General features: G+C 40.2%; 1 protein-coding gene across 4 annotated transcripts in view; it reads right to left on the reverse strand.

Moving 5' to 3' along the window:
* The window catches only part of MACROD2 (mono-ADP ribosylhydrolase 2), an 899,949-nt gene that overhangs the window by 37,855 nt on the left and 834,406 nt on the right, over positions 1-27,688 (reverse strand). For 3 of the 4 annotated variants that reach the window (XM_075496893.1, XM_075496891.1, XM_075496890.1), the window contains exons 11-15: positions 26,810-26,893; positions 14,327-14,389; positions 10,848-10,916; positions 1,262-1,339; positions 524-598 (exon numbers count right to left, since the gene is read on the reverse strand). In XM_075496893.1, coding sequence (XP_075353008.1) covers positions 524-598; positions 1,262-1,339; positions 10,848-10,916; positions 14,327-14,389; positions 26,810-26,893 — 369 coding nt within the window. The remainder of the gene's footprint in view (positions 1-523; positions 599-1,261; positions 1,340-10,847; positions 10,917-14,326; positions 14,390-26,809; positions 26,894-27,688) is intronic. The other variant, XM_075496892.1, reaches the window with a different exon arrangement.

The following is a 27,688-nucleotide window of genomic DNA, read 5'->3' on the forward strand; positions in this document are numbered from 1 at the left end:
GGAAAAGGATTCTTTTCCCCAAGAGTACAGATACAAAAGCTGTCTCGGGGAAATCCAAGGGGCTGTAGTTGAGAGCAAGGCCTTGATCCTCCAAGATGCTGAGCTTTCTGGGATTTAGCACAAAAACCCCACGTGCCTAGCTCCAAGCATGGGCCTTCACCGGGACTCGTCGCAAGCCCAGACACACACGTACTCAAGTGTTTTGCCGGACTGGGGACAGAGCATTCAGTGCTCCGAACGTACAAGGCTGAAGTGCTTGTCATCAGGAATAAGAAATGCAATGTTCGCTTCTTTCTCTAACAGTTGCAGTTGTTAAAAAGTCAGCTTTTATCACCGAGAATCCATAGACACTCCCCTGCTCAGGGTTGAATTTAGAGTTACCATAAGAAGATCCAGCTCCACAGATTTAGCTTAGTAGGCATGGAGAAAGAAAGGGAACTTAAACACTACTAATAATATCTAAGCAATAACTAGGGGTTTTGCCTGTTAATCTTGCTCTTTGGTTTCAAAGCACGTTCGGTACCTTCTATTTCCATGCAGGAGCTTTGGGAATCTGCCCCAGTTTTCATCTCCTCCTCTGCAGAAACATCCTGTTGTCCTGTTAACATGGCAAATTGAAAACGACATCAGCATGATGGCTGCGTGCAGGCAACGGCAAGGTCGTCAAAACAGGACATGAACCTAACATATAGCACGGTCCTTTTCGGCCAAGTACTGCTTTTTTTTCTATTAAATGAACAATGACGGAATTATTTTATATATGAAAGTATCACTTAAGAAACTCTAAGCATTAAGTATGTTAAATGGCTGGTCAAAACTGTACCTGAATGCATTAAGTATGTTAAATGGTCAAACTGACCCTGAATCAACTTTCTGTTTTTCTTCTTTTGTAGCTCAGCCTTGACACACTGATTCTCACAGGAGCTGTTGCAAAGCACTTGCACTTGACAGTCGACTTAGCAGAAGGAACAGAATCACCCCACAGGCTTTTAGAACAACAACAACAAAGGACAATAATAACAATGCTATGCACCCACGATCAATATGGTTAAACCCACATATTTGGAGACGCGTGTCTTTTCCAGCAACACCAGAGATTACTGCACTACAACTGGTTGGCACACAGCTTCTCCTAGCCGACAGCGTTTTCTTAAGGCAGCAGAGGTCAGGCTGAAAACCACTGGATGCTGAAACTGGAAGAACTAAGGTTCCCAACTGGTTCATTATCTCTGTCTTAAAGAATTTTGATACAAAACTTTACCTTTGGCTTGATCTTGTTCACATCCCACAGGATGCACTGGGTCACTCTCCCATGCACCTTTGGAGTCTTTCAGGGAGTCTGAGGAAACAGCAAACACACAAACAAACAAATCCTGCAGTGGTTTTCATGCTGGCAAAGTCTGGTAGTTACTTCAGACACAGGTAGCCCTTAGGTCCTAGCTTCATATTGGGCATTCTGATACGCTGACAGATTTTCTATCTGTTTAACTACAGACTTATATACTACAAAAGTATACTCATGGGTTTCAATTATTCAAATTGATTTCAAAATCTGTACACTTACTGAGCAGTTTTTTGCCTGCAGTACCAAACTTAAACAAGGAGCTGGCAAGAAAGGACGCGTAAGAATAATCAGCAGTGCTACTGAGAGTTTTATTTCTAATGAACGGAGTGGCACAAAGCTATGAGAAACAGCACGAACCACCTACTTGATAAATAAAGTGATTTGTTATTTATTTAGAACAATGCCAGCACTTTTCATGGTTGGACTTCCACAAGCTTGACAAACATTAAGTCCTACAAATCCCAGTGCAAATCCTAGCCTCATTTCACTTGATGACAGAACTCCCAAGGTCATTATCGTGGCCAAGACTGGTTTTCCTTTTGGGGGAGACTGCAAAATGAACTGCCCAAGGCCGTACCCTGAACCAGTGGCACAGTGAGGTTTAAATTAGATGACATGAAGTCCAATCGCTATGCTATCTGCAGTCTTCATAAACACAGGGCACTGTTTGGTTGTGTCGAATGACATTTTCTGACAACAGCCACTCCTTAGTTTTTGCGTGAGGATGGAGAAATGCATCATTCCACCGCAGTCAGGAAATCACAGCAACACAGCCACCCGTTTTAGCTCTGCTCATCTGCATAAAACACAGCTTTCACTGCATAGAGAGCTCTCTTTGAGCCTTGTTAAAAAACATTGCTGATCTAACTGGACATTTCTGCAAACTACAGGGGTAAGTACACTTGAGGTCATAACAACGGTACAGGTAATCACTATTTGTGTTCCAGACTGAAGCACTTTCTAAAACGCTGCTAGATGGAAAACTTAAGTAACAGTGCCAAAAGATCTATGGTGCATGATAATAAATTACGCTATGACAGTCTTGTTACAGATCTGTGTCTGGAAGGTCCCTTTCTACAATGCAGCAGAGCAAATCTTACAATATACCAAAGGATGCCCCTGTAAAACTCTGTTCCTGAAACTTGCCAAGAATAATCTCTGATGGGTAAGTGAGAAAGCTCCGTTGTTAACATCTGATCCAAACTTAATAATCTGTAGAAAAGGTATGCACTGAAAGTGTGTGGCTTTAATTAACTGCAAATAATCCCCCAAGGCAAATATTTAATTACCTGCACAGCTTCTTCCTTCTTTCGTGGCATGACAATAAGTTTATAAATCCAAGTTTGAAAGCAGAATATCTCACTGATGTACAATTTGCTAAAATTTGCCCTTGCTGCACTTTTTTTCACCCTACTGTGGACTTAAAACGCTACTCACTGCTATCAGCTGGACCACTGCGCTGGCCTTTCTTAATAGGATGCCACATTGTGCTATGAGTTACGAGGGATTACCCTATCAGCCCGAATCAGAGCCAAAATAAAGTAGAATTTCATCAAATTCCAAGTTTAATCAAAAAGCAAGCTGAAGGACCTCTTGGTATAAATGGGAATGGCACTAAAAATCTGCAGGGAATTTTTCAAGCAAACTTTAAACCCATTGAGTGAAATCCCAGCTTTGCTGAAGTTTTTGACAAAGCTTTCAGGATATCAAACAAACCAAGATTTGTACCATCTGTAGCCCCATTCCCTAAACTAATATAGTCTTTTTCGGTATGATTTAGTGGCATGTTTGTAGAAGGAACTGCACTGACAAAGCTGGAATCAAAAGTCCTCTGCCTTAAGAACCCTGCAGCCAGGGCCCGAACAGAGCCCTTCAAACAGCCAAAAGTGATGATAAAGTGTGATATTACCTGCTACGGGCGGGAGAGGTGCATGCGGCTCTGTCCCATCAGACCCTTAGAGCTATCTTACCCTACACCTATTGCACAGTACTTCATACTCCCAGACCTGTGCTTTAATCTCAGTTCACAGGTGCCACCTTTTCTGCTAGAATGAGGAATGACTTCAATTTCATGCAAAAATCAATCCCCAGCATCAGAGGAACAATTACGCGCTTTGGTCAATAATAACAAATGGAGTTTAAGGAGCCCCGCGCTTGGCTGATCTATGTGCCCCATCACGCTGCTGTTTGTCACGGAGCTTAGCTTAGCATCACATAGCTTATGGCAAACTACGGTTATCGCACAGCGTGGGGAGCTGTCGCTACTCCCACCCTTTGGCAGAGCTGGCAGTTTGACCCCACAGCTGCGCTGAACACCAGCGTTAGGCACTGCAGCTAGAGACCACCTATGCTACTTGGCACATCTTCACACATTCCCATAGCTGGCTCTGCACAGTTTATTCTTATGGGATTGTAATTTTGTGTTAAACTTCCATTTTGGCCATAAACAGTTTTCTAATTGTTCCAGGGTTCAAGAAAGCAACTGAAAAATTGCACAGGATTCCAAATTATCCCAGGCAATACACGATGATAATTCTGCACAAGATATTTTTTGTAAAGTGTGTTTCTGAAAAGAGCAGAACGTGGACAGGAGTTACTGCCTAGCTGTAAGAGTTTGCGGCTCTCATTTCAGCAGGAGAAATCAGTCGTTGTATTACTATGCAGATTCTGAGTTTCAAAATCTTTAAGGTCAAGACCATACCAAAGATTTCTTCTTTTCAAATGCAAATATTAGATCAAATATTCAAGCCAAAAGGTCCAAAGACAGATTTACTTTTAGGATTAACAAGAATAAAATAAAGCAAAGGAATAAACCCAGATTTATGAAGAAAATCTGAGCCAAGCAAGAGTAGAAGTGTAAGACCAAATGCACCGGTCAATCAATGGTGTTCCCAAATTTGATATGAGGCAAGAGTGCCACCTCCATTTCAGTTGGCAAGCAGCAGTGGGAATCCCAGAAATGCTGATGATATGCTACTTTCTGTGTGCAAGTTTTTAGTAGGGTAGTGGTATTCCTCGGGCTCAGCTGGTCTTCTGTGCTCGCTTAGCCCTGTAGAGCCTTATGCAACTGGGCGTAAGCCAGTATCATAGTCCTAAACAATTCCAGGATCTACAAAAGCTCTGGGCATCCGTAAAGCCTTTCTTCATCTCTAATTGGGTAGGGAACTAACTCTGATTTTTTTAAACAGCATAAAGCAGTGATAGTCTTCTCCTAACTTCTCTACTTCTTTTCTTCTCTACTTATCTGTTAAGTGGTACCGGAGAATCCAAGTCAGGATATTATTTCGCAGCACAGTGTGCTTAGTTTTTTGATAACACACACTGGGCATTCTTTACCTTGGTAATAGTGATAAATAGTATCTTGGTAAAAAACCACAAATTGGTAACATTCCTCCGAGCAGGACTGAAAATAATCAGTGTTTCTGATACTACACTGGAGCACAGTTCCTAATGTCATCATTGATCACACATGAATGAACCAAACATGACATTTAATGACACAAGTGAACCAAAGATAGGCCACTTTTATCTACTGCACATCAAGCATTGAAGTGCTCACTGAAGTCTGAGCATCCCTTAGATCCTTCAAATCTGCTTTTACTTGGTGGCTGCAGTGACAGCGTCCATGTCAGGAGTGCTGGCTCTGCACCCCTCCATTGTATGGAAACAACTGTCTCGTGGGGCTGCGTGGTTGAATGCACCTGGGAATTAGCCCCAACCTTTAACAACCCGTGAAGAAAATATTTGGACTTTAAGTAAGCCAATCAGAATACTCCCCAAGTATATACACTGTTCCAATATATCAACTGTATGTTGAATTCAGCTCCAAGAAAACCACGTAGCTTGCAATAAACTATCAATTGTACCCTTCCTGCCAATAATCAGACACCATTTTGTCTAAATACTGCATAACCCCCATTGCTTTTCCATGCCATTCATATTTTTTTTTTTTTGGACTGTGTAAAGCAATGCTGCTCAAACAAAATTCTGCAAATGCTAAGGAAGAGGAGAAATGGTAAGATCTGAATGTTAAGTGGTTTTAATGATCTTTTAAAATTCACTTCCCCAGCTAGTCTCTGTATGGCTTATTTACTGAGTCGTTTCTAATGTGCAACACACCTGGGTCCCACATACAGCATAGATAAATCACCATGTTTTAGGGAGCTGTAAGAAGATTAAAGAGGGAAAAAGCTGGTCATTATGAAAGAAACAGGTTCAGTGCATTTTATTTTTTAAGCATGATACTGTGAAAAATGACTGGAATATTTCCAGAGTGAAAGAAATCAAGCAGGCGTCTAAAATTACAGGTAATGGTGTGCACGGAGGCTGCCACATGATTAGGGTATTCTTTTGCCCCATAAACCGAGGAAAATGTGTTAAAATGAAGTACTATAAAATGGTGATTTATGAGAAGTTAGGGAGATATTCTTGAGCTTTGACTTTTAAATGTTATTTTTATATCCACTAAGATTTCATTTTAATCTATCTTTATGACAGATTAGATTTATTGGAGCCCAAGTTTATACGGCTAGGTAAAACAGACCTTTTTAGGTGCAACAACCTGTAGAGATATTTTTGCAAGTGTTCAGGTAATAGACTAGGCAGTTCATCTCCACAGGTGGGGTCCACCGAGTAATGCTCCCACCCACTCGTGCTTTGAGCTGACAGAAGGGCATCTCCTCTAACCTCACCTTCTGGTACGATAACCGTGGGCATCCTGCTGCTCCCTGTTGTACAGGGCACTGGGAAAGGAAAAAGCTGAGAGAAACCTGGCCGCCTTGGTCGGACCCGTCCCAGGAGAAGATGCTGCGGCAGCTGAAGGTAAGGGATGAGTGGGGGAGATGGAAGGAGCAGACGCTCACATCAGACTGACAGGAGTGCTGCTGGATGGCTCCAGGTCAGCTAATATTTAAAAATAAGTAGGATCTAAATAAACCAGCTAGGTAGATGAGTGTCAGCTGTTGTTGCTGCCTGTACTGGCGAAGGGTAGAGCAGAAACACCTCTTGAGTAGTTTATGGTCTGGACCCCATCTGGATGCGCAGTGCTAGAGATCGGTCAGATTAAAAGGAGAAGTGAATAACCCACATGTACAGCTCGAGGTGACCACTGTGGAGGGTGGTAGGAGAATAGGCACTTGGTTGGATGGTGATGGTTACGTACCTGGTTTGAAAAAAAACCCAAACCACACCATTTAGCTTGTGTTAGCCAATTTGCTTTCATAGAAATCCTTCTAACCAAGGGAGAGAAAAATGTTATCACTGTAGCTGGCATGCAGAGCCACAGCTACGGTTGGGGGTGTTGAAACTCTTCTATGAAAAAGGTTCTTTTTCAGTTACCTATAATTGAAATTTTTCAGGCTGAAATTTTCCAGGTCTAATCATAGCCCAAGGGTGAAGTAAAAACATTTCATTGGTAGCTGCTGAGCGCTCAGCACTTCTGAAAATCAGGTCATTCATTTAGATGTCTTAATATATACTTAAGAGCTGATTTTAAACACCTCTTTTTGAACATATTGGCATTTCAGTCAATCTTTTTCACCCACTTATCAATGTCTCATTTACGTCGATTTGCACAGCTCCCCTGCATTTGAAATGCTCTGTCTTTCAGTTTACCCCTTCTCAATCACTTATGTCTTCAGGACATCAAGATTTTCCATGGTGGGAAATACAGCTGGCCAAACAGGAATTTTATATCCATTATGTTTTACAGGCAGGATACTTACAGGCTTCTGGGTTGCACAAAGTGAGTTTTTAGGGCTAACCCCTAGCCAAGGCATATACCTAATTCTGTTTCTGACAACATAAGCCCTCCAGCTGACTGAATCTGACTCCATTTCAGAGAATGTAGAAAAACAGTGACTTGCTTTAAATGGCACTCCCACAGGAGCACAGACTTTGGTGAACACCTGGAAATAATTAATCGCTACTTTATTTTTAAAATTAATTAGCATATGATTTAATTTAGTTGACCTTCAAATGAAAATTCAGTTCTTATTAAGTACTAATGAATTAAAATGAGCGTATTGTGCACAGAAACTTTGCCATGATTGCATAATGGGGAGTTCATTCTTCACCTGTACTAAATCCAGTTCCTTTTTTCATTTTTCTATCAGAAAGCCCTACCATTAAATCAGGTTAAATAGTAATTCGTAGGACAGGTAACTGAGATGAAGATGCAGAACACTCTCTCTCTCTCTCACACACGCACGCATGTGCACGTACACATAATCTTTAAAAAAAAAAAATAATCACAGGTTCAAACAAATCCACAGCTATATACAATATGGTCCATTTAAAATGAGTTTGTAGTCCCAGCACAATCTTGTATGGAGAGGCATACTAGACTGAGTGCAGCCTGTCTGATACGTGTTTTATCTGCTGCATAAACATTAATGACTTTAATCACTTTGTTCTGCCCTTACACTTCATAAAAAGAAGCATCTCTAACTTGAAATACGCTGTGTATAAAGGATCTACTTCCATATGCACAGTAATGAAGCGCTACGAAGGTGCTGCCTAGAGATGTCAGCTCTCCCCCCAAGAGCTAATAGTTATGCATGCAAGTTTTCAAGGGTAAAATTGCAACATTTCTTTGCGGTATTTCCAGACAGTGGAAATAGAAACTTGGCACAGACTGGAATAAGAGGATACCTCCACAGCATAACATCAAACATCTTGATATTCTTGGAATATGACTGTTCTGCTTTTTTTTTTTCCTGAGGACAGACAGAGCATTCAAAAAATTCAATCTGCTCTAAGGCCACATGCAAACTGGGCCCACGTGGACTTTTTTCTGGACAGTGTCTCTTCTATTGTGAATCACAGAAGAGAGATACTTTCACATTAATACGAGATTTGTAATGTCACAGTAGGTTTTCATTTTAATCGGAGCCTCTCAAAACATGATTCCTGCACTGTTCCCCACACTTATCATGAAACGTCCCCTTTCATGCTCCCATCCTTCGCCTCTTCTTTTGAAAAATAAAAAACTGATGATGACGACTCGGGTAAGACAAAAATACTAGAACTTCATGGTAGCAGAGATGCATGTGGTCTGTTTTGAATATCACCACATTTAGAGCAATAAGGAACTATTTCAATGTGTTTACTATATTCTAATCCCAGAAATATGAGAAAAAATAAGCAGAAAAACTACTAGTCAACTCTAATTAGAGTCAAAATACTTGTTTGGTGCACTCACCAGAACTGACATTTGAAAGACTGCTATACTTCCATAGTAGGCTTGGAAACCTCCTATTCTGAGTGGTTTAAACTATGCATTTTGGGAATATGCAGTCTAGACTTATTTGCCACAAACCTCCTTTCACAGTAATTAGATGGAATAACTGGAAAAACGTAATTTCTTTAAATGCTTTACATCCAGTTCATTTAGTTGAAGATAAACTACAGAAATGAGTATGTTCCAGAACCTGGCAGGTTTTAGCTGTGTTAACTCAGTGGGCAAACAATTTGAAGGCTGAAATTTATTTCAGGAGCAGCAGGTGTTTTCAGAAATGCCAGGATTTTGTACAAGTGCCATTTCCCAAGCGGTAGCAAGTTTTTTGTAACACTAGTATTGATTTTAAAACAACTCAAAATCTAAAATCTGAAAAGTCAAAAATCTACTAATGGAAATAAGGATTAAAACCACTGCCTGGTGGATGCGGCAGCCTCATCATTCAAAATTCTTGGTTACATTTAAAAAACTAGCAAGCAAATCCCAAAACATGTTCTTTTCCCCACCATTGCTTTTTTCTACTTGTATGACTTTACAAACAAAATATATGGAGGGAAGCCTGTCTTGCTCCTTTTCCCCTACCAGATGCTTTTCATCTTACTTTTGAGGAGAGATAGGACATCAAAGAGAAACTACCCTTTGGATTTCTCAGGGCACTATCTCTTCTGTCAACCTCTCAAGAGAAGAGGGGAAAACACTATACTCCTAGCATATTATAGGAAAAGTGAGGCATTTAGCACCAAGATGGCTAATTTTCTGAGAAAGGAATGGGTCAAAAAACTGGAGTGGTTACACATTGAGATGGTCACTGAAAAGCATATCAGAAGACACCGGCTTCATAGTCAGGAACACGCACTCGAAGCAATAGCAAAACGTTGGGATGTTCAGTAAGACTGCAGACAGCAAAAAAAAAAATCCAAACCCAAAGCCTCACCGTGACCCTCACATTACGAAACATAAAAAACACATCTGATGGGGGATCTTATAGATACAGTATACATAAACAGGCCAAGTGTCAGCAAAAAAAAAGAGAAATGAATGACAGGCAATCACCAACTACGCTGAGGCTGAATCTATCACTATTTTGCCTTCCACTAGCCTTGCCATGACCTTAATCTGTGAAGATATCAAAAGCAAAAGCCAGTGCTCCGGCAAAGGTTTGTGGCTTTTTTTTCCCTGCAGGATCAATCAATCAGTTAAGAGAGCACTTAAATCAACCTGCACAAGGCTTTGAACTCATAATCAGGTAAGTATGTGGGCTCTCTAGCATGTGTCTTTGGAAGAAAAGGGCATGATCTCACACCCCATCACACTTATCTAGAAAAATGAGAAGAGAGTCAAGCAGCGACGCTGAATTAAACATTAAATCTTTTAAAATAAATAAGTTAATGGATGTTAATAAGTATGTTATCTCAGTAAAATGCATTAAAATTTTCTATTAGTCTTTCTTGAAGGCTGTACTGATGGACTGTATTTATTATAGATAGCATAACTCCTGTTTTGAATTACCAGTAGCGAACACTTTATAAATCACCCAGGCTTTTTCCTGACGTACCCCCACAAAAATGCCAAAAACCGTAGACCGGCACAAGCAATTAATAGCATGATATCATAAGAGTATCAAAAACAGTACGTCTGTGCACTGGTTCCTATCTGTAAACCAACAACTCCACAGGAGAAATCTCAGCTTGAAACATTTAAATTAGATCATCTCTCTTTCTTGTTTCCTAAACTCCCTGTCATTTGGCCCCGTGACACTTTTAAATATTTATCACAAACTAAATGATCTGAGTGCCCAGCACAGTCTACACAAGATAAACATTACTTTCTCCCTCCCAATTATGACTTCATCTCCTCCTGTCTCCTCTTGATGTGTTTATGGCTATTGTGTTTTTCTTTTTCCCCATCAGGAGAGCATCGAATAGGGAGCTAATATTGCCAAGATAGATGTGCACGCTTAACTTTACGCCTGTGAGTCACCCCAGCGAGCCAAAGCTTTGGGCTTATTTCTGATATGTCATGTACGATATTTTAGTATTACCTCTATAACAAGAGGACTTACGAATTCACAGCATCTCTCCTACCAGCACAACAGCTGGTGCCAAGTACTTCATTACAAAGACTTTTGTAAATGAAAACCCAAGCATTTACCTATTTCCATATTGTTTAACTGTGATTTTGGCAATTTCCAGACAAAGGAAAATAAGGCTTTATGAAATGTCCTCTTGGGACTGGATATTTTGAAACACGATTTACAATCTGTACCTTTATCCTCACTCAGCTCTGTTTCTTCTGATGATGATAGGCTGGCTACAGCTGAAAGTTTCGTCTCATCTATAAGAATGAAGGAAACAAAAGGGAAGTTATTCATTAGACAGCAAACTGATGAACCACTTTACTGAAAAAAAGTGTTACGCCTTATTGAGGCAAGATACTGGGCTTCCATCCATTCACCAGCCATTACTGGTCTGACTGTTTTCCCCAAGCCAGGGGTAAACTTACATTACGATACTGCCAGATCAAGTCTATATTTCAATTTCTCATAATGCAGAGAGAGGAACAGCTATCAGTTTCATGGGTAGGCTAGTGTTGCTATTTGCTTTGAGATTCCTTTTTTAATTTAATCCATCTATTTTGAGAAAAAACAATTAAGCCATTCTTAACTTTAATCATGTCCATGAATCCCATTGGAATCAAAATGATTATGTGCAAACGCTTTCCTGAAAATAGAAGCTTTCATGAATCAGGCCTGAAATTTAGCAAGTCCCTGAAAATCTGCGGCTTGGAGTTTTTTAATGGTAGAGCATGCTGGTGAAACTATTGTAGGTAATAGATAAAACTACTACCTGAATTTAATAGAATTTTTTAACTTTCACTGTTGCTTTTTCCTGGCAATTTTTATAGTTCTAAAACCTTCATAAGCCTTTGTTTTCATTTCTAGCCTTTCATTTATTTCAAAAGACTTGCCTCTGATGATTCTGACAAAATTTTTTTCCTAATATAGTCATCAGGTATTTTTAACTAGCTTGAAACAAGAGCTCTGAACCACCTGCCATTTTGTTTTTCCACGTGTTAACTGTGAAGTTCACTGGTGATAGACTGGAGGCCAGACTTTAAAAAAACCACACAGTAATAGCTGAAAAATTTCAGGCCAGTCTTTGTACACTATAACTGGCTTCACTACTGTATAATAAGAATATATAAATCTTTATGTAATGGACTGGTTGAGAATACAGCATCTATTTTTTCTTCTACATTTTCTTTCACAATATCGAAGTATACGATTTGTGATTTGTCACACTCAGATGAAGGTTATGCCTTTTGGTTTAAAAAATACAAATAAGACCTCTAACATTTGACGGGATTGCTCCTTACAGTTATCATTCATAGTGATTAGAAACGTTTTAGGCATACAACTGCGTATCTTAGAAAATCCGGTCATTTCCTATTGCCAAGAAAGGGCACAGAAGCAGCAATCTAAAAGTTCCTGATGATCTTTTGTCTCCGCAATGAGTAGAGTGGAAAGCAGCAGCAACTCATTAGCTGAATGTAACTAACTCGAGGTAATTGTACACCTCTCCGTTCTTGTCACTATGTGAACCCGTAGGGATGAATGTTAAGCCAAAGAATTTTTTCTGGTAACACTGTGTGCCTGTGGCCGAGGAGGTGATTCATGGACCATGCGTAGGCACAACGCTATCTTTAGGCATGTACCTAAAACGTGTTCCTCAAGTATGACATTTTCTGGATCTGGGACCTAAAAGTCTGGATCTTTTCTTTGACACTCTTCATGAGAGTAACAAAACATGACTACCAACAGGAGATAGCAAAAGAATGTACATCATGGCTCTGGTAAACCAGCTCTGACAGCTCGTAACGCAACAAGTCATAATGACGGTTTTGGGAAAAACACAATGCGTTTAAGACACCTTCAGTAGCAAAGTAATAATTTAGAGAGGTACATATTCCTTAATTCTGTTGGGAGAAATGAAATGTATCTCATTCAATCGAACTGTTTTGCAAATCAAAATACCAGGGAAATATGCACCCCATCAGAGTGAATATAGGTGACAAGCACAACGGGCTGTGTTTGGCATCTGCATCTGTAGACAGTAGTATAACCAGGTTTAACCTCTGCAGTTGGACCTAGGAGCTCCTAGCAGTACTAGCTCTTAGGCAAGCTAGGAGCCAAGCAGTACTTGGAACAGTTAAAGGCTCAATATTGCTTGGGCAAAGATATGCCCCTGCCTAGTCAGAGATTCAAAACAGAGTCTAGATTCAGACAGAGCAACTCATTCTTCCCCTCTCCCTGGTCCCCTTCGCCTGTTTAAAATATGAGTAGCATAAAAGTGAAAAACCCAGGGAAGGAAACGTGGTTGTCCTCTAGCACTTACAAAATACCACTGCATGCTTATCTTGGGGAGGATAAAGGGCCTGGGTCCAATGTTTGCTGAGGTCCATAGGAATCTTTTTTTATTCTGTAATACTGTGTGCCTGTGGCTTCACCTCTCATTGCTTGCCCCGTGCAAGGACATTAAGAAGAGGTGATAAAGAGGACATGAAACATAGAAGGACTTCAAGCACTTGCAGACAGCATGAGCTGTTAACACCTAGTTGCAGAGGACTGACCTGTGGAGTGCAGGGAGAAATGCTGCACTACCACATACACAGTGCCCATGCACAGGACAAAAAGAAGGACCCTCATCAAATGAATTCCTCTTCTGGAACCAGCCACAATGCAGTAAGCAAACCAGATAAGTCAAGAATCTAGGCCTTCTAAATTTTTTTGCTGCATTTACTGGCTGGCCTTCTTCAGCTCAATCTTCCACATATTGAAAACAATCTCCTATTCTGATTTAAAAAAAAAAAAAAAAAAAAAAAAGTTCTGAAGAAAACTGTTTCATGCTCTCTGGATTAAGTATGTGTAGACAACATGCTGCACTAGAATGAGAAAAAAACCCAACCAAACAAGAAAAGCAGTGTGTTACATGTGATACTACACTAAAAGAAATCCTTAAGAAATAAAGGGATTTACAGACATTTTGATTGTCACTTCAGCTCTTTTGATAACTGATTAATTCTAGTTGTCTTTTGCATTGAACAGAGTTGGGTAGGATGAAAAATACAACCATAAACAGAAAAAAAATAATAGAAAATCTACTGTGAACACAGAGTGACATTGCATTTTAAAATATTGAACTCACTATAATTTATAAGCATGCCATCTGCAAAACCCATTGCTCGTGAACTCTGACATTCATTCGCAGTATATGCAATCTCTTTCTGTATGGATTTAAATCTTCGTGACCCCTGAGACTTGTGTAGACAATTTACTAAACTTGAAAATATCCTTTAAAATCTTCAGAAGTACAGTTTTCCTCAAAAGAAGCCTGCTTCCTCCTTCTCCAAATTTCCTTTTCCCCCTTTTCTATTCTATGCAGAGGGTTACTCTCTGTTGTACACAGAGGGAAAATTATTTCTTTCTAGTTAGAGGATTAGCTAGAGGTAGTCCACCTTAAAGGGAGAATGTAGAGCTGGTAAGCTAGAGGGAAGTCTGCATTCTTGCACTGCAATACATTCATTCATAATGAATGGAGTTGTGGTCTCTAATGGGAGAATTGCTCAAGACCTGAGCTAATCTGGTGAAAATGTACAAACATTCTCAGTCAATAGCATTGACTAAGGTTATTGTTCACCAAGGTGGATAAAACCTAAGAAAGTCCTTTAAGAAACTTGGCACAAACCTGCTTCTCTGCTCTGGGCCTCGGTTTCTTCGGTGTTTTGCTTCTCCTCTGTGCCATTACCACCTATCGAGGAAAACACATAAAAATTATTTATGATATATCTTTTTATTGGTAACAGCAGCAGCAATATTAATTGTAACGAATTCAGCACACACTGCTAATTTACAGCAAGGTGCTATGATAAAAGGGGAGAGATATAAAGGTAAACTGAAAAAACCTGCAAACATAACCAGTTATGTTTAAAACAGTCACATTTTCACATCTCAAGCTGAGGGAGGGGGGTTAGATTAAAGATTTTATCTCAATAGGCACAGTGGAAATATCTGTATACCAAATAAAGGTATGTTTCCGTAAACACTGTCTGCAATAGATGAAATTATTGCTTGATCTTAGTCTATGTATTTTATAAAGATTTTTTCCTAGGATTATTTTCCTCCAGTAACATTTCCACAAGATCCTTGAAGTGGCTGTGTTTCCGACTTGCAGAACCTACTTTAATGCCTCTGGAAGGTAAGCATAGGAGGGGGAGAATCGCCTGAATTTTATTTTAAAGCAAAAGGCACAATGTCACTTAGCATAAAGTATAAAAATGCATCACAAATGACTGCAAAGAAGAAAGCAAAATAAACCAAAGTAAGATTGCTAGGATTGAATGCATTTTTCCCCTTTTTACATTCACATTCATTCCCAATTTTCTCCACTACTTTGCATTCGCATTCATTATCCATTTTCTTCCCTGCAGCTCCCTTTCAGAAGGCAGGTACCAAACAGCGAATTACCACCGAGAAAAGTAATACCCTAGGGAACGTCTATGGACACGAGATCAAGCTCTCTTAACCTTTGCTTGGCCCGATTAGAAATTTATCAGGAAGTCTGTATTTTCAACGACGGAGAAGGCTCTTTTAGCTTCATAAAAATATTAGAGGCTGCAGTGCAGCATGCTGGATCAGATGCGATGGCTACACTCCCTCTTTGCCAGCATGGCAAGATAGACGGAGAGAACAGCTGAGTACCAGCCTTAATGAGGCATTTGAAAAACTGACTGCTGAGCATATATACTGGGAGAAAGGAAATTCATTCCCAGGCCTGTAAATGGCTTGATAATGATACACATATTTTTTGCTGTGATCTTTTCTGGCTCCTGGGTTTTTCTGATTACAGCTTCTCTAAAGCAACACGGTTAAAGTTCCTCGCGCCACCACCTTGCTTTTACTTAACACATGGAGTCTGCTGAAGAGAACAGCAGTAGCCCAAAAGCAATTAGGTGGATGGAAGACAAACATAGAAAGCATGTGTTTTTCAGAAGCAAACGTACATCTGGTGGCACGCCGCATTCAGCTAATATTTAAAGGCTGAGGTATGACGCTCTCCCTCTTTCCAGCAAGCAATACATCCTGGCATCCAGCAGATGGGACTAGCGGAGAAGTATTTCCAGGCTGACCCTGCACGCAGAGCTGCTCTCAGGAGGAGAGGAGATGGAGCAGGAGTTTGACACCCCACCTGAGAGGGGAGCAGCGGGCAGGGAGCGGCTGATGACCATCAGCGGGGACTCGGGCCTCCTGCCTGCTTGGTAACTCTTTGTACCGATTTTAACCAGTCTTAATGGATGACTAGCTATAGTGATTTCTTAGCACATTAGTAGCTCTAACCTGTAAAAAATTGCATTACATGGCTGATCAAAATGGCTTGATAAAACCAGCTGGGTTTTTCCTTGCCCCGCTTGAAATCAAAAAGTATTATTTTCAAAATCAGCGTTCTGCCTGTCCACACACAATAGGAGGACCGCACACAAAATAGAAAGTTAGCTGTACTAGAAGACAAACTTTTCTCTCCCCCTCTCCTTTTTTTTTTAAATATGGGCTTGGGACTTTGCAAGCTTTGCAGCAAGCAATTAATAAATAAGGAAGAAAAACCTTTGCATCACCAGGATGTGTGTCAAAGGGATAAAGTCACCTAGCTCAGGAGCTGTGGAAAGGAACAGTATGTTCAAGACAATCCTGTAACACAACAGTGCAGTGACACTTGAAAAATCTTTACCATTAGGTCAGCTCTAAAAAGAATATTGCATCACTGCAAAACAAGCGGTGCCAAAGCATAAAGGATTTAATTAGGGCCAAGTGCAACATGCTTCGCTTTGCACAGAAAGACTTTACATTCGGAAAAAGCAGGTCAGGCATAAATGGTAACTACCGATATATCACTGAAAATCATTTCAGCAATTACGTTACTGCATTCACAATGTAAAGGTACATTTCCGGATGATACTTGTTTCTACATCCATTATAACAAGTATGACTATAACCATGAGTTATTTGGCTAAAACCAGGTATTTCAAGGATTCATTCACCTTTATTGCCAAGGGACTACATCTCTTGTTAAAGTCACTTACTCAGAGCAAACTTAAACTACAAAAGAAAGTTTAAATGATCATCTGGTTCATCAGATTATCAGATAAAGCACATATTCATCAGTATGTTTTGTCAACCCTAAGTCTCTTATTTCACTGGAGATTCACTGCTTAAAACTTGTATAATAGGACGATAATTACAGCACTATATATTGGATTCTCAACATGTTTTCCATCTAGCACTCCATTTTGTTCCTTTACAAAGAAAAATGTAAAAGACTAAGCAGAAGCTTCACCTCTTGTACGCTGACCCAGTCCAACAGACTGACTGGATCATGACATGAAAATTAATCTTGATCAGCATATTGAAAGTACGTGTTGTGCATGCGAAGTGACTTTGATAGAATTAGAGAACAGGAAACGATAAAAAATTAAGAGTGGACAAGTGATCCTCAAGTAAATGACTTGCAGAAGGAAGGGTTAAGCTCTGCTTGGCCTGGAGAATCTCTTCATCTCAGCAGAAAGGGAGGAAGGGGAGTACGAACACACTGATAAGAAAGCAAACTATAGGGTGGAGAAGTGACTAATCCTAAAGCATCTGACAAACAGTTTTTTCCCTTTTTTAAAAACCCTTCTAACGAGCCTCTCACCAAGTGTCTTTGACTGATGAAGAGTCTTTCTGTAATTATTGCTCTCCATTGGAGCTGGGTGCAGAGCAAGTAGAAGGGCTTTAAGCAGCACATGCTGAAGGCAAAGACCTGAAAATATATTTTACAAAAGTAGCAAGCCAGTTTTTCACCGTATTTTTATTCACCCCTGGCTCTCCTTTTCTCCAGGCAGAAAAGCCAGACCCAATGCATTTCCCTTGAGTCTTCCCCATGACATTATTAATAATAAAAATGTCTTTTCCACTGGATGGCTTCTACAGTATCTGCCATCCTTCTCTTTCCACTACTGCAGCAACTGGCGATTGCATTTCCTTTAGGTGAAAGCTGTCCTTACAATATCTGCTTTTCTATTATACTAGTAATTGAACAGCAATCTGTCACTCACTCCAAAGGAGATAGAAAAAGTGGCGAATGACGTGTCGTGTCATTTTAGGCCAGCAAATGTAAATGATTTTGAGCCACATCAAAAGACAAATAGGAACATCTGTTTCTTTTCCCCAGCATGGCAGTCAGTTGAAAAAAAAGGAGTTTGACAATTACAGTAGCACCGTACAAACAAAATAAGCACATCAGACACTAAAATACCTACTTCTGGCCATATATTTTGCTTTCCCTTGCCAAGCTGACTACTGCCTGATAGGCACTTGCTCTCTCCTCTTGGCCTTTTTCTTTGAGATCAGCAAGAAAATTCCCCCCCAGATGATATATACCCTCATTTATATTTGGTAGAGAAAAGGCTAAACAGTGATCAATCAGCACACTCAGCAAGCTGGCAGAGCAGGCAGCACTTCTAACTAAACTAGAAAACCGGATACTCTGCGAGTGCCTGCCCACTTTATGTTAAGGAGAGGTATTTAGCATGCACAGTGATGTGCCAGCTGCAGTAGCAGCCCCAAAACGAAGCAGATGATATGATAAATAATAAGCCAGCAGTCAGATGGGAGAGGGCTGGGACGAGATCCCTATGAAAGTCCAGAGGACAAACTCTCAGCAGCAGCAGCAGCACCAGAGCAGGTTTTACTATTCTTCCCATTTTCTCTGTGAGACCCCGGAGGCATGTGGCTTTTTACATCTTTCACTGTTCTTGCGACAAACATGGCAAGTCAAAAATATTAATAGCTTGCTGGCCTCTTGGCTCTTCCCATTTCAGAGCTGAGTGCTGGGTTTGCTCATACACCTACTCCTCTTTCAGCAGTACCTTTCTTCACAAGCAGTCAGCGACATACTTAGAGCTCAGTGTCTCAAAAGTCAGTGTCTCAAAAACTGGTGCAAAAAAGCCATTTTCCAGAAGAAAACAGAATTGCAGATAACATATCTTTAGTTAAAGGAAGAAATTCTGCATAACCAGTACAAACCAGTCTACTTCTACCTCTCCTACATAGATGTTGTTCATAATTGAGAAAGCTTTCTCGCTACTGAGAAAGTTGTACTTATATCATCCATAGCGTGTCAAACAGTCAGAGTAAGGTTCCTTCAAACAACCTCCTCCTTCCTGGAGTAGAAATAAAGGAGACAGAGGGCCAACGCCTCAGGCTCACATCTTGTTTGCCACTCTCTCATATCTGCATACATACCACATCCCCCGAGCACTGGGTTTGACCCTGTTACATCCCCACATGGCTCTTGCCATGCAAGTCTGGGTGCATCCTCTGGTTCTCCGGGCGGCCAGCGACCACGCATCTCTCCTGCGGTCTGGCCTGCAAATCTCTCTTCAAGCTGGGCCACGCTTCTATGACAAATGCAAATACAAACCAAGATCTGGCAGATAAAGGATGCCAGTTTTGAATTATCTTTTTTACAGCACAAAAATATTGCCACAGTAATCATACTAATGATATGAAGGTCCTTCTAGGATAACAGGGAAACTAATTAATGAGAAAATTAAAAATATAGGCCTTGATCTTACAGCTGTTACATTCTGCACACATCAGTAGATATGCTGACTTCAGTGAAACTCCTAAAGTGCAAGAAGAAAGCGCATGTATATCCATATATATACTCAAGATCATACAGCCTGCAACCATTTTCAGACTATTCCAGTGACAAAATGATATCAGACATAAAACAAGAAGCACATACATACAAAGGCCATTATTGTAAAACTACAAACGCATTAAAATGAATCATTAGGGTGGTGGCCTGAGGTTACTGAACATTTTCAGTTTGCATTTTAATTTCTTTTAATTAAATTATGATTTAGGTCAGTTTTAATCACTACTTGTATATAACCCCTTTGGGGTAAATTTTAAGAAGGGTTAGTAAAGAGTTATCTGCAGTAATTGTTCAATGGAGTTATGAGACTTCTTCCCTCTGTGCTGCTTCAACAATTTACCTCACTGCAGACGCAGACCTGAATGCGTTGCTGTCAATGCACCCAGCCTAGCGAAGTTGTCAGCATAATAAATAACAGGTTTTCATTTTCATGCAGCATTTTGTCAAGAATTGTTGAGGAGTGTGGGAAAAGAATGAGAAAACTGTAGCTTGTGGGGATTATCTCAGAGGTTAAAAATAACACTATTGTATTTCACCTATTTAACATCCTGAGAAATATAGGAGCCTAATCTAAAGCCCACTGAAGTCACTAGGCGTGTTCCCCTTGCCTCACTCCTCCGTGGATCACAAGGCAAGTAACTTGGCTTCGTTATACCTTTTCTGGCCAGGGAAGAACCAGGGGACAACAGCTACAGCACCAAATTAGGTGCTTGGAAGACACAAGCACTCAGATTTGTCCCAACCCACTTCATACGTAACATTGCTGGGAATGTTGCGCTAGGCTGGTTTTTCACTGGGTGTAACTCTTCTGTCTGACATACAGCGGGACTCAGATTTTGCAATACAGGTGCCTGGCAAAGAGACATCTAAAATGTCATTCCCAAAGATGCTGATCATGGCTATTTCTGACAATCCGCAACTGTGACCGTTTGAAACAAATGAAAGCAGACACCTCCTGGAAGCTCGAGCTGTCCAACATAACCAGAATATGGACATCATACCCTAGACGTCATACGCAGCCCATACAGAGGACAAAGACACAATTGGCATTTTGATGCAAAAAATACACACGTTGTGCTGCACAAGTATTATCACTGTTATCATAGTATACAGAAGTGGACAGAAATTGCTCGTGTGAGTTGATGCATGTTGAAGAGCAGGCCAAGGCAGAGCTCAGAGCAGAACGGAGGAGCCCTGGCTCCTAGCCCTACAGGTAGTCCTATCTAGGAGACAGAGAAAGGAAGGGACCCCGTATGTGAAGATGCACGGTACAATCACAAGTTTTGTTGTTTCTATGTCAATTTACTATTTGTCCATACTTCCCTGGTGTGCCTAAGAGACTAGGTAACTGCACACCATTAAGGACTGCAGCACAGCTGCTCTTCCAAGCCACAGTCAAAATAAAACATGAGACCTATTTCAATTTTTTTGCATACAGGTCACAAAATCATGTGGTGTGGCAATGTAACAAAGTGAAGAAAGGGACAGAGAAGCCACACAGGAGATCACACATCTTAAAAACAGCATAAAACATGAACCAAAACATGCACTATTTTACATCAGTATTTCAGAATTAAGGGACTAGCCCTGTCTTCTGCACTGGACCTGAATGATCACGATGGTTTACTGTTATTCACATCATGGTTAGAAATGAGAAATGAATTCCTTGACAGATGAGTCCCCTGCAGGTACGCTGGCTTGTCACTGTGTATAATTCTCCTCTGACAACATTGCATTAGTCACTTTAGTAACTTAGTATTTTGCACCTTAGCTCATCTCAGGAGAAAGAAAATCTACTCTGAAGCATCTAGTGTGAAAACAGGAATTGCAACTGTTTGCCTGGTACGGTTTACACACACATACATTTGGCTGCTAAAAGAAACCCAAATAGGTAAATGGTCAACTCAACAGGACTGCACTTCACCTGCAGAGGCCAACATGAGCTGTATTTTCAAAGTTGTCTTGTGTAGCCACTGCACGGCAATTTAATGAAACAGTAGAAGCCACTGCAGCAATGAAAAGAATCTTCTAAGAAGGGTTTGCTTGGAGAGCAAATACAAATAAAAATACAGATAACAACCTGGTTTTCCCCTGGCTAAGTGGAAGATGATCACCTGATATTCTGAGAGCTGTAATCAGTCAAGACAGATGGTGGACTTCAAAACAGAAGTGAAAAAAGAAGCTATCAACCAAAGTGGATAGGGGTTAATAGCATCACTTTAAATATAACCAATCGGCATTAAGGTGAAACATTTCACAGATATGTTTGATACACACGCTTCCCAGGGAATTTCTTCTGTAGTACTTTATCTTAATTTAAAATTTTATCTAAGGACTTGGTTTGGTGGCAAAAAGAATACAGTAAGTTCTAAGCTATATTAATAAGAAGTAGCACTTTTAAGGCTGAATAAGAGAGTGTGTGTTTTTGAAGTATAATTACGTGTCTAGTTGTTCATTTTTAGTACATTATGAGTGGAGCAGAAATTTATTGAAGAATATTATTGCCCTGTGGGATGCAAAGAAGAAATGTAGCTACAATTTCTCAAATGATAAAAGAATTGCTTGCTATAAACCGAAGAACATTTTAAAACTAATCAGAAGTCAAATCTAGTTAATATTAATCCATACCTTAAAGAGAGAGACAATCAGGTCTGCGTAGTATTAGAAGGCCTTTAGAAAAGACGCTTTGAACATCGCTGTGTAACGGTACCATGGTAAGACCCGGCTGCTGTTGTACACACCCCCCGGACCCAGGGAGGCTTAAGCCCACCTCAGAGGAAAGCAGCACAAGCCAAGCACTGTTGACTTTTGTGGGTGCGTACACTATATCCCTCTCTATGAAGCTAGGGAGCAAGCAGCAAGGCTGCAAAAATTGCGGTCTATAAAGGAGAACCAGAAAGGGGAAGCCTTACATTAATCTCACGATGAAAGGACTAAGCTGTAAAATTAGTTTTATTTTCTAGTCCCAAGACTATGCACTTTTTGTCATTGGACAAAAACGTTCTGGGAGAAGGGATGAGGAGCCAGGGTGTCTCCCTCTCAGCGAGCATCCCACCTCATCGCCATGACCTGCTGAACCAATGAGTTGTCAAGATAAGATGCGACTCCATTTCGCCTCATTTCTACTACGTACTCCAATCACTAGACTGATGTCTCTTGAGGACAGAGCACAACTGATTCTGAGCAAGACAGGAGCCTGCCGGTGAGCCTCGACTCCTAACACTGCCGAGCAAGATTTCAGACATCTGATGTTGCCCTTGAAAACTAAGGGGCTGATAGTGCAATGACCCCATCAGGCCAAGGAACTAACTCTACCAACTATCTTAAAGGTGATTTGTATTCATTTTGACCTTCCTGGCTTGGCTTATTCATCAAACTGTTCTCCTTCCCACCAAGTGAACAGAAAGCAGACAAAGTTCACTCTGGATGAGAAATTCCAACAGACCAGCTCCTTGCACATACAGTGGCCTCAGCTAAGGTGATTGCATGAGACCAATCAATCTATCAGGAAGAATCTGGTCATTCATTTTGGAAGAAGCTTATGAGAAGAGCTGGAGCAAGACAACTTGCAGAGCTCCATTTCTGTCAGGGAACGGAGGATCCTGACCTCAAGAGGCACAGCAATGGCTTTTGCTGCATGGATTATCTTCCTCCTGGAGGAGGAGAAAGATCAGGCATTTATGCTGCTGTTATTAGATGTATTAGTCCTCTTTGATACAATATTGATCATCTGCAGGCCACGGTGGGAACAGATGGGGCAGCTCTTGGGCAGGCTCTCTTTTATATCTTGCTGAGAAATCCCGTAAGGAAGGAAAGGGCAAACAATTTTGCTTCTTCCAGTATCAAGAAAATCTATTGCACACACCTCACCGTTCAGCACGTATAGGAGGACTTTTGGGGAGGTAGCTAAGAGAAATAAGGAACATTTTATATTTTTCTTTTGTTAGACTTTTGTAAAAATTGTTTGCTTTTGCTTGGTGACAATCAGTAGGATGAGAACGGGTGACCTGTAGCATTTGTACTAACTCATGGCTGCTATGCTGTGACAAGTACTGCCATTTTGTCTATGTAATTACTTTAGGATTGTGTTACGAAGCTACTGAAGTAAGACGTGCTAAGTTTTGTTTAGAGCCAAACATATTTTTCTCACCTGAGACTTTACAATCACTCAATCACTGAGTGCACCTGACCGAGGGGAAAGGCAAAATTATCACTGGCTGATTTTACTCTCCCAGGACCCTGGAAGGGGATGGCGGGGGGTGGGGGGGAAGAAAATTGCACTGTATGTTTGCACATGTCAAACCTGAAATACTGCAGGGAACCTGCGAGTAAAGAATGTTTCTCCATGTATCCAGTCTATTCGTTTCCCCAGACAATAACTCGCGGTACAATGAAAAACTACTGAATACAACCATTGACAGAAGAATCTGCTATGCAGTTCACGCTTGCTTTTCTCTATCAACGGTCTGAAGGCAGAGAACAATATATCTAATAGCATAATAACAGACACCATTAATACTTTAGAGGTTCAGTATAAAATTGCTTTCATTAGCATGTCAAGTGTTTATTTTAGCTTACTGCAAAACAAGCTCCTTACATACAGCCACTTATTCAACTTTCCTTGATTGCAGAGAGGGTAATAATGAAGGAGCCTACTTTCTGTGATCTTCTGTGGAGATTTTTACATGCACTGAAAAGATATTGCTCCATTACCTCTAGCCAATGAACCAGCTTGGTGTGCTGGAGAAAAATATTACAGCAGAAATATTACTGAACTCAGTGGAATAGTTTTTACAGACTGCCACAAGGGCATGCATGAGGCTGTTAAAATAGCAAGTTGTATTCCCATCTTCAGTCTAAAAGGACACTGACAACTAAGCAGAGGAAAAAATATCTGGTTTTCCTGTGCCTCAGTGTATATTTGTTAAATATTTTATATCTGGTCATGTTCCCAAGGGGAAAATAATATCTCATGTTAAATATTAGTATCTTCGGACTTGCTTTTATTGCTAAAAGCTGTGGGTTGGGGTTTTTTTGTTTGTTTGCTGGTTTGGGTTTTTTGCTTGGTTTTTCTTTTTTTAAATTTGGGGTACCTATAGAATGTAAACTATCCCAAAGTTAAAACACGCTGAACGCAAAGCACTTCAGTTTTACCACAAGGAAAATTCAACAAAGTTGACCTCGGGCAGAGTTTGGCTTTATTGTGTTTTCTTTGACACTTTTTATATGCATTAGCTACTCAGAAGTTCTTTTAAAAAGAAAAAAAAGAAAAAGGCAGTTTTTTGGAAGTGAAGACAAACTCCTACCTAAATAAAATTACTCAGACATGTAGTTCTGGTTCATGTCACATATTCACAGCTTTCATAATCTTCAAGGCTCCCCATTAAAAGTTCTTCTAATTAGTCAAAACCAACAGCTAATAATTAGAACAGTAGAAATCAAATCCTATTCTCAGACAAATGTGTGCAAATCCCATTTACTTGAATGGAAATGGCTCACAGGTGTGTTACATTAGACTCTAGCCCCTTGGCAACTTTATAGGAATTCAGTGTCTGGAGCCTAACAGCTTGACTCCTCTTCAAAACAGAGGCACAGGTAATGCCACAGAAATGTGATCCAGGTTTCTTCCCCAGCCCCCCTCACCAAACACCTTAATTACTTTTTTTTTTCCCCTCCATCACAACCACCCTCAAGTCTAAATTTAGACTTTCAATCCTAAATGTCACAGGCCTGATTCCTGCCTAAGGAGAAGAGGACTCTGTCATCGGCTAGATTAAATTCTGCATCAGAGATTATGTGGCACAGGCCTCAATTCTGCATCAGCAAAATCTACTGTACGGCATCAAATTCAAGGAGTTCAGGCATTTTACAACACGAAGGTAATGCAATCATTCTATTGCCATGCTATTTACTTCACCCTTCCAATGCATTTGTTTGTGCTCCACAAAGTGAACTGTAGGTCACCAGGAAACATCGACAAGCATAGTAAACTAGGAAACCGTAGCTAGTAAACCACAGAAATAGTGGAACACCACCAGTTATTTTTCCAATGGAAGGAAAACCTTACAGTTTTGCAACACTTTTTTTCCCCCCTCCTTTTTTTTTTTTGACACTGATACCATGAAAGCTTTTAGCCACACTCCAAATAAAAATATATCATAAAAACTATTATTGTTTTCCCTATTTAGGAATATGGAAAATGACACCACGATCCCACACGCCGTTTAGCCTGCATTCAAATTGACATGTGGTTTGTCATCACTGAATTCTCAAATCCAAACGTAAAATTGGTATTTTAATTTCGGCTGGGCTTAGTGCCGCATGAAAGGAAAGACGACCAGTCAGGATGAGATTTCTTGGGTCTTCCCACACCTTCCAGGCGATGACAGCTATTGCTTTAAGTACTTGCCATTAACAACCAGTCACAATGTTAGTGACAGGATGTTACTAGCACTTACTTAAAGTGATAGATGTTAACATTTTTCTGTTCTTTATGACTCACACTATACCCCAGTCAGAGTATTTTAGTAGCTGAATGCACAGTGCTGGGTCAAAATGATGAAGATCGTGGAGCCACTGGTTGAGGTGCAGAATGAGATGTGTCATCTGAGGAACGTTACGTCAAAGAGAATCCATGATAAGGAACTGTCATGGATTAAAGATTAAGGTTCATCCTTTTAACTATTTCACATAAGGGGAATTCTCCAGCATCGGGGCATTTTGCTCTTCCACACGTACGAAAGCAACGTGAAACTCTCCACTCTGAAAATAAGTCTTTGATGTTAACATCTTTTAACAACTCTCCCAATGAGATACAGATTAACAAAAGATACTATGATCCAATTTTAGAACAATGTAGACCACATTTACCTCCATACACATGACAAGCTGCCCTGTGAAGACTCAAGTGCAGGAAAGCACTCTTACAGGAACATGGCTATAGGCATAGCGTTAAGCACCTGTGACTTCTGACCATGGACAGATGTAATACACTGCATAAGGTCTAGAGCCATAAACACCGTAATTGGAGTGGAAAGGGATACATCAAACATTTCTTGCAGAAAAGGAAAGCAAGAATTTTATTGCTCTGTGTTTTGCAGCAGGTAGCTGATTTACCTGAGCAACTCAACCAACCAGACTACGCCCCAAGCCCTGCACAACATGCATTACATTTTGTATTATTAATTACATAGAACAGGTTAGAGATAAAACAGCAACAATTTCTCATTTTATATCAGCAATAATTAGTAGCCCATCCCATCAAAATAGCATTTGTAACTCTGAATCTACCTTGAGATGAAATAGACTTCAGAAGAATTACAATCTCATGATGTAGGCCAAAAGAAACTTTCCGAGTGTGTGCAAACAATATTCTTAAATTAAAGTTTTCCAGTTCTTTCCAAGAATTCAGAGTAAACTTTTCCCCCCAAAATGCAAAATTGATTAATAGCTCTGAAAAGCTGTCAGACCACCTACCTTCAGCATCATCTTGCAGGTCCTCAGGCTGCTCTGCTTTGCTCTTTGTCGGAGATGGAGGCTGGCCTTTTTGTTCCAATCCTTCTTTAAACATAAAAAAAAATTACATATATTCTTCTGAAATTGTTTTATTGTAGCAAATATTACTATGCGTGATAGCATAACTGAGAGTACCTTTTATGTCAGCACTCCATTCAGTGCCCAATGCCTATCTTTCTATTATTAAAATTAATTACCGCGTCATCTGTTCTAAAAGTAATAATAGGCATCTTTCAGCATGGACTGGACTTTCCCTAACTTTCACGTGACAGCAGTGAAGAAAGCTCATACTAAAATAACCTATTTCTTCACAACCTCTTAATATCTTCAGAAATTAAAAAAAATTATTAATGTTTTAATTTGTAGTTTTTAACAAAATATATGTTATACTGCATTATGGAACTGTGGAGGAATAATCTGAACGAAATGATTTTTCCCTCTCAGCTCAATTCTCCATTCAATGTTAGAACACACTAACAAATGAATACTGACTGAAATTAGTAACGAAACGAAAGGTAGGGAAGCAAGTTTGATAGTGAAGTAGAGTTAAGGAAATGAAAGCTTTGCGAGATAGTAATGTTCTGGTTGAAAAATTCCATTCCAACCTTTTAGCCAGAAAGCGACAGGAAGATGGAGGAAAAGGAGAACCTCCTAAGTAAAAACAGTAACTGAGGCCAGTGAAGTTTACGATCTCCCCTCTTTGTAGGGACTGAAGTTCACAGTGTTTAATATCAGTTGGTTAAACTTCAAAAATTACGAACTTTTTCTACAATATCTTCAAGATATCCTGTCATCTTAACATAAAGGATGAAATTAGTCTTCGTTTGCTAAGATAGACCC

The sequence above is a fragment of the Mycteria americana genome, chromosome 3 (genome assembly GCF_035582795.1).
Source record: "Mycteria americana isolate JAX WOST 10 ecotype Jacksonville Zoo and Gardens chromosome 3, USCA_MyAme_1.0, whole genome shotgun sequence".
NCBI classification, from domain to species: Eukaryota; Metazoa; Chordata; class Aves; order Ciconiiformes; family Ciconiidae; genus Mycteria; species Mycteria americana.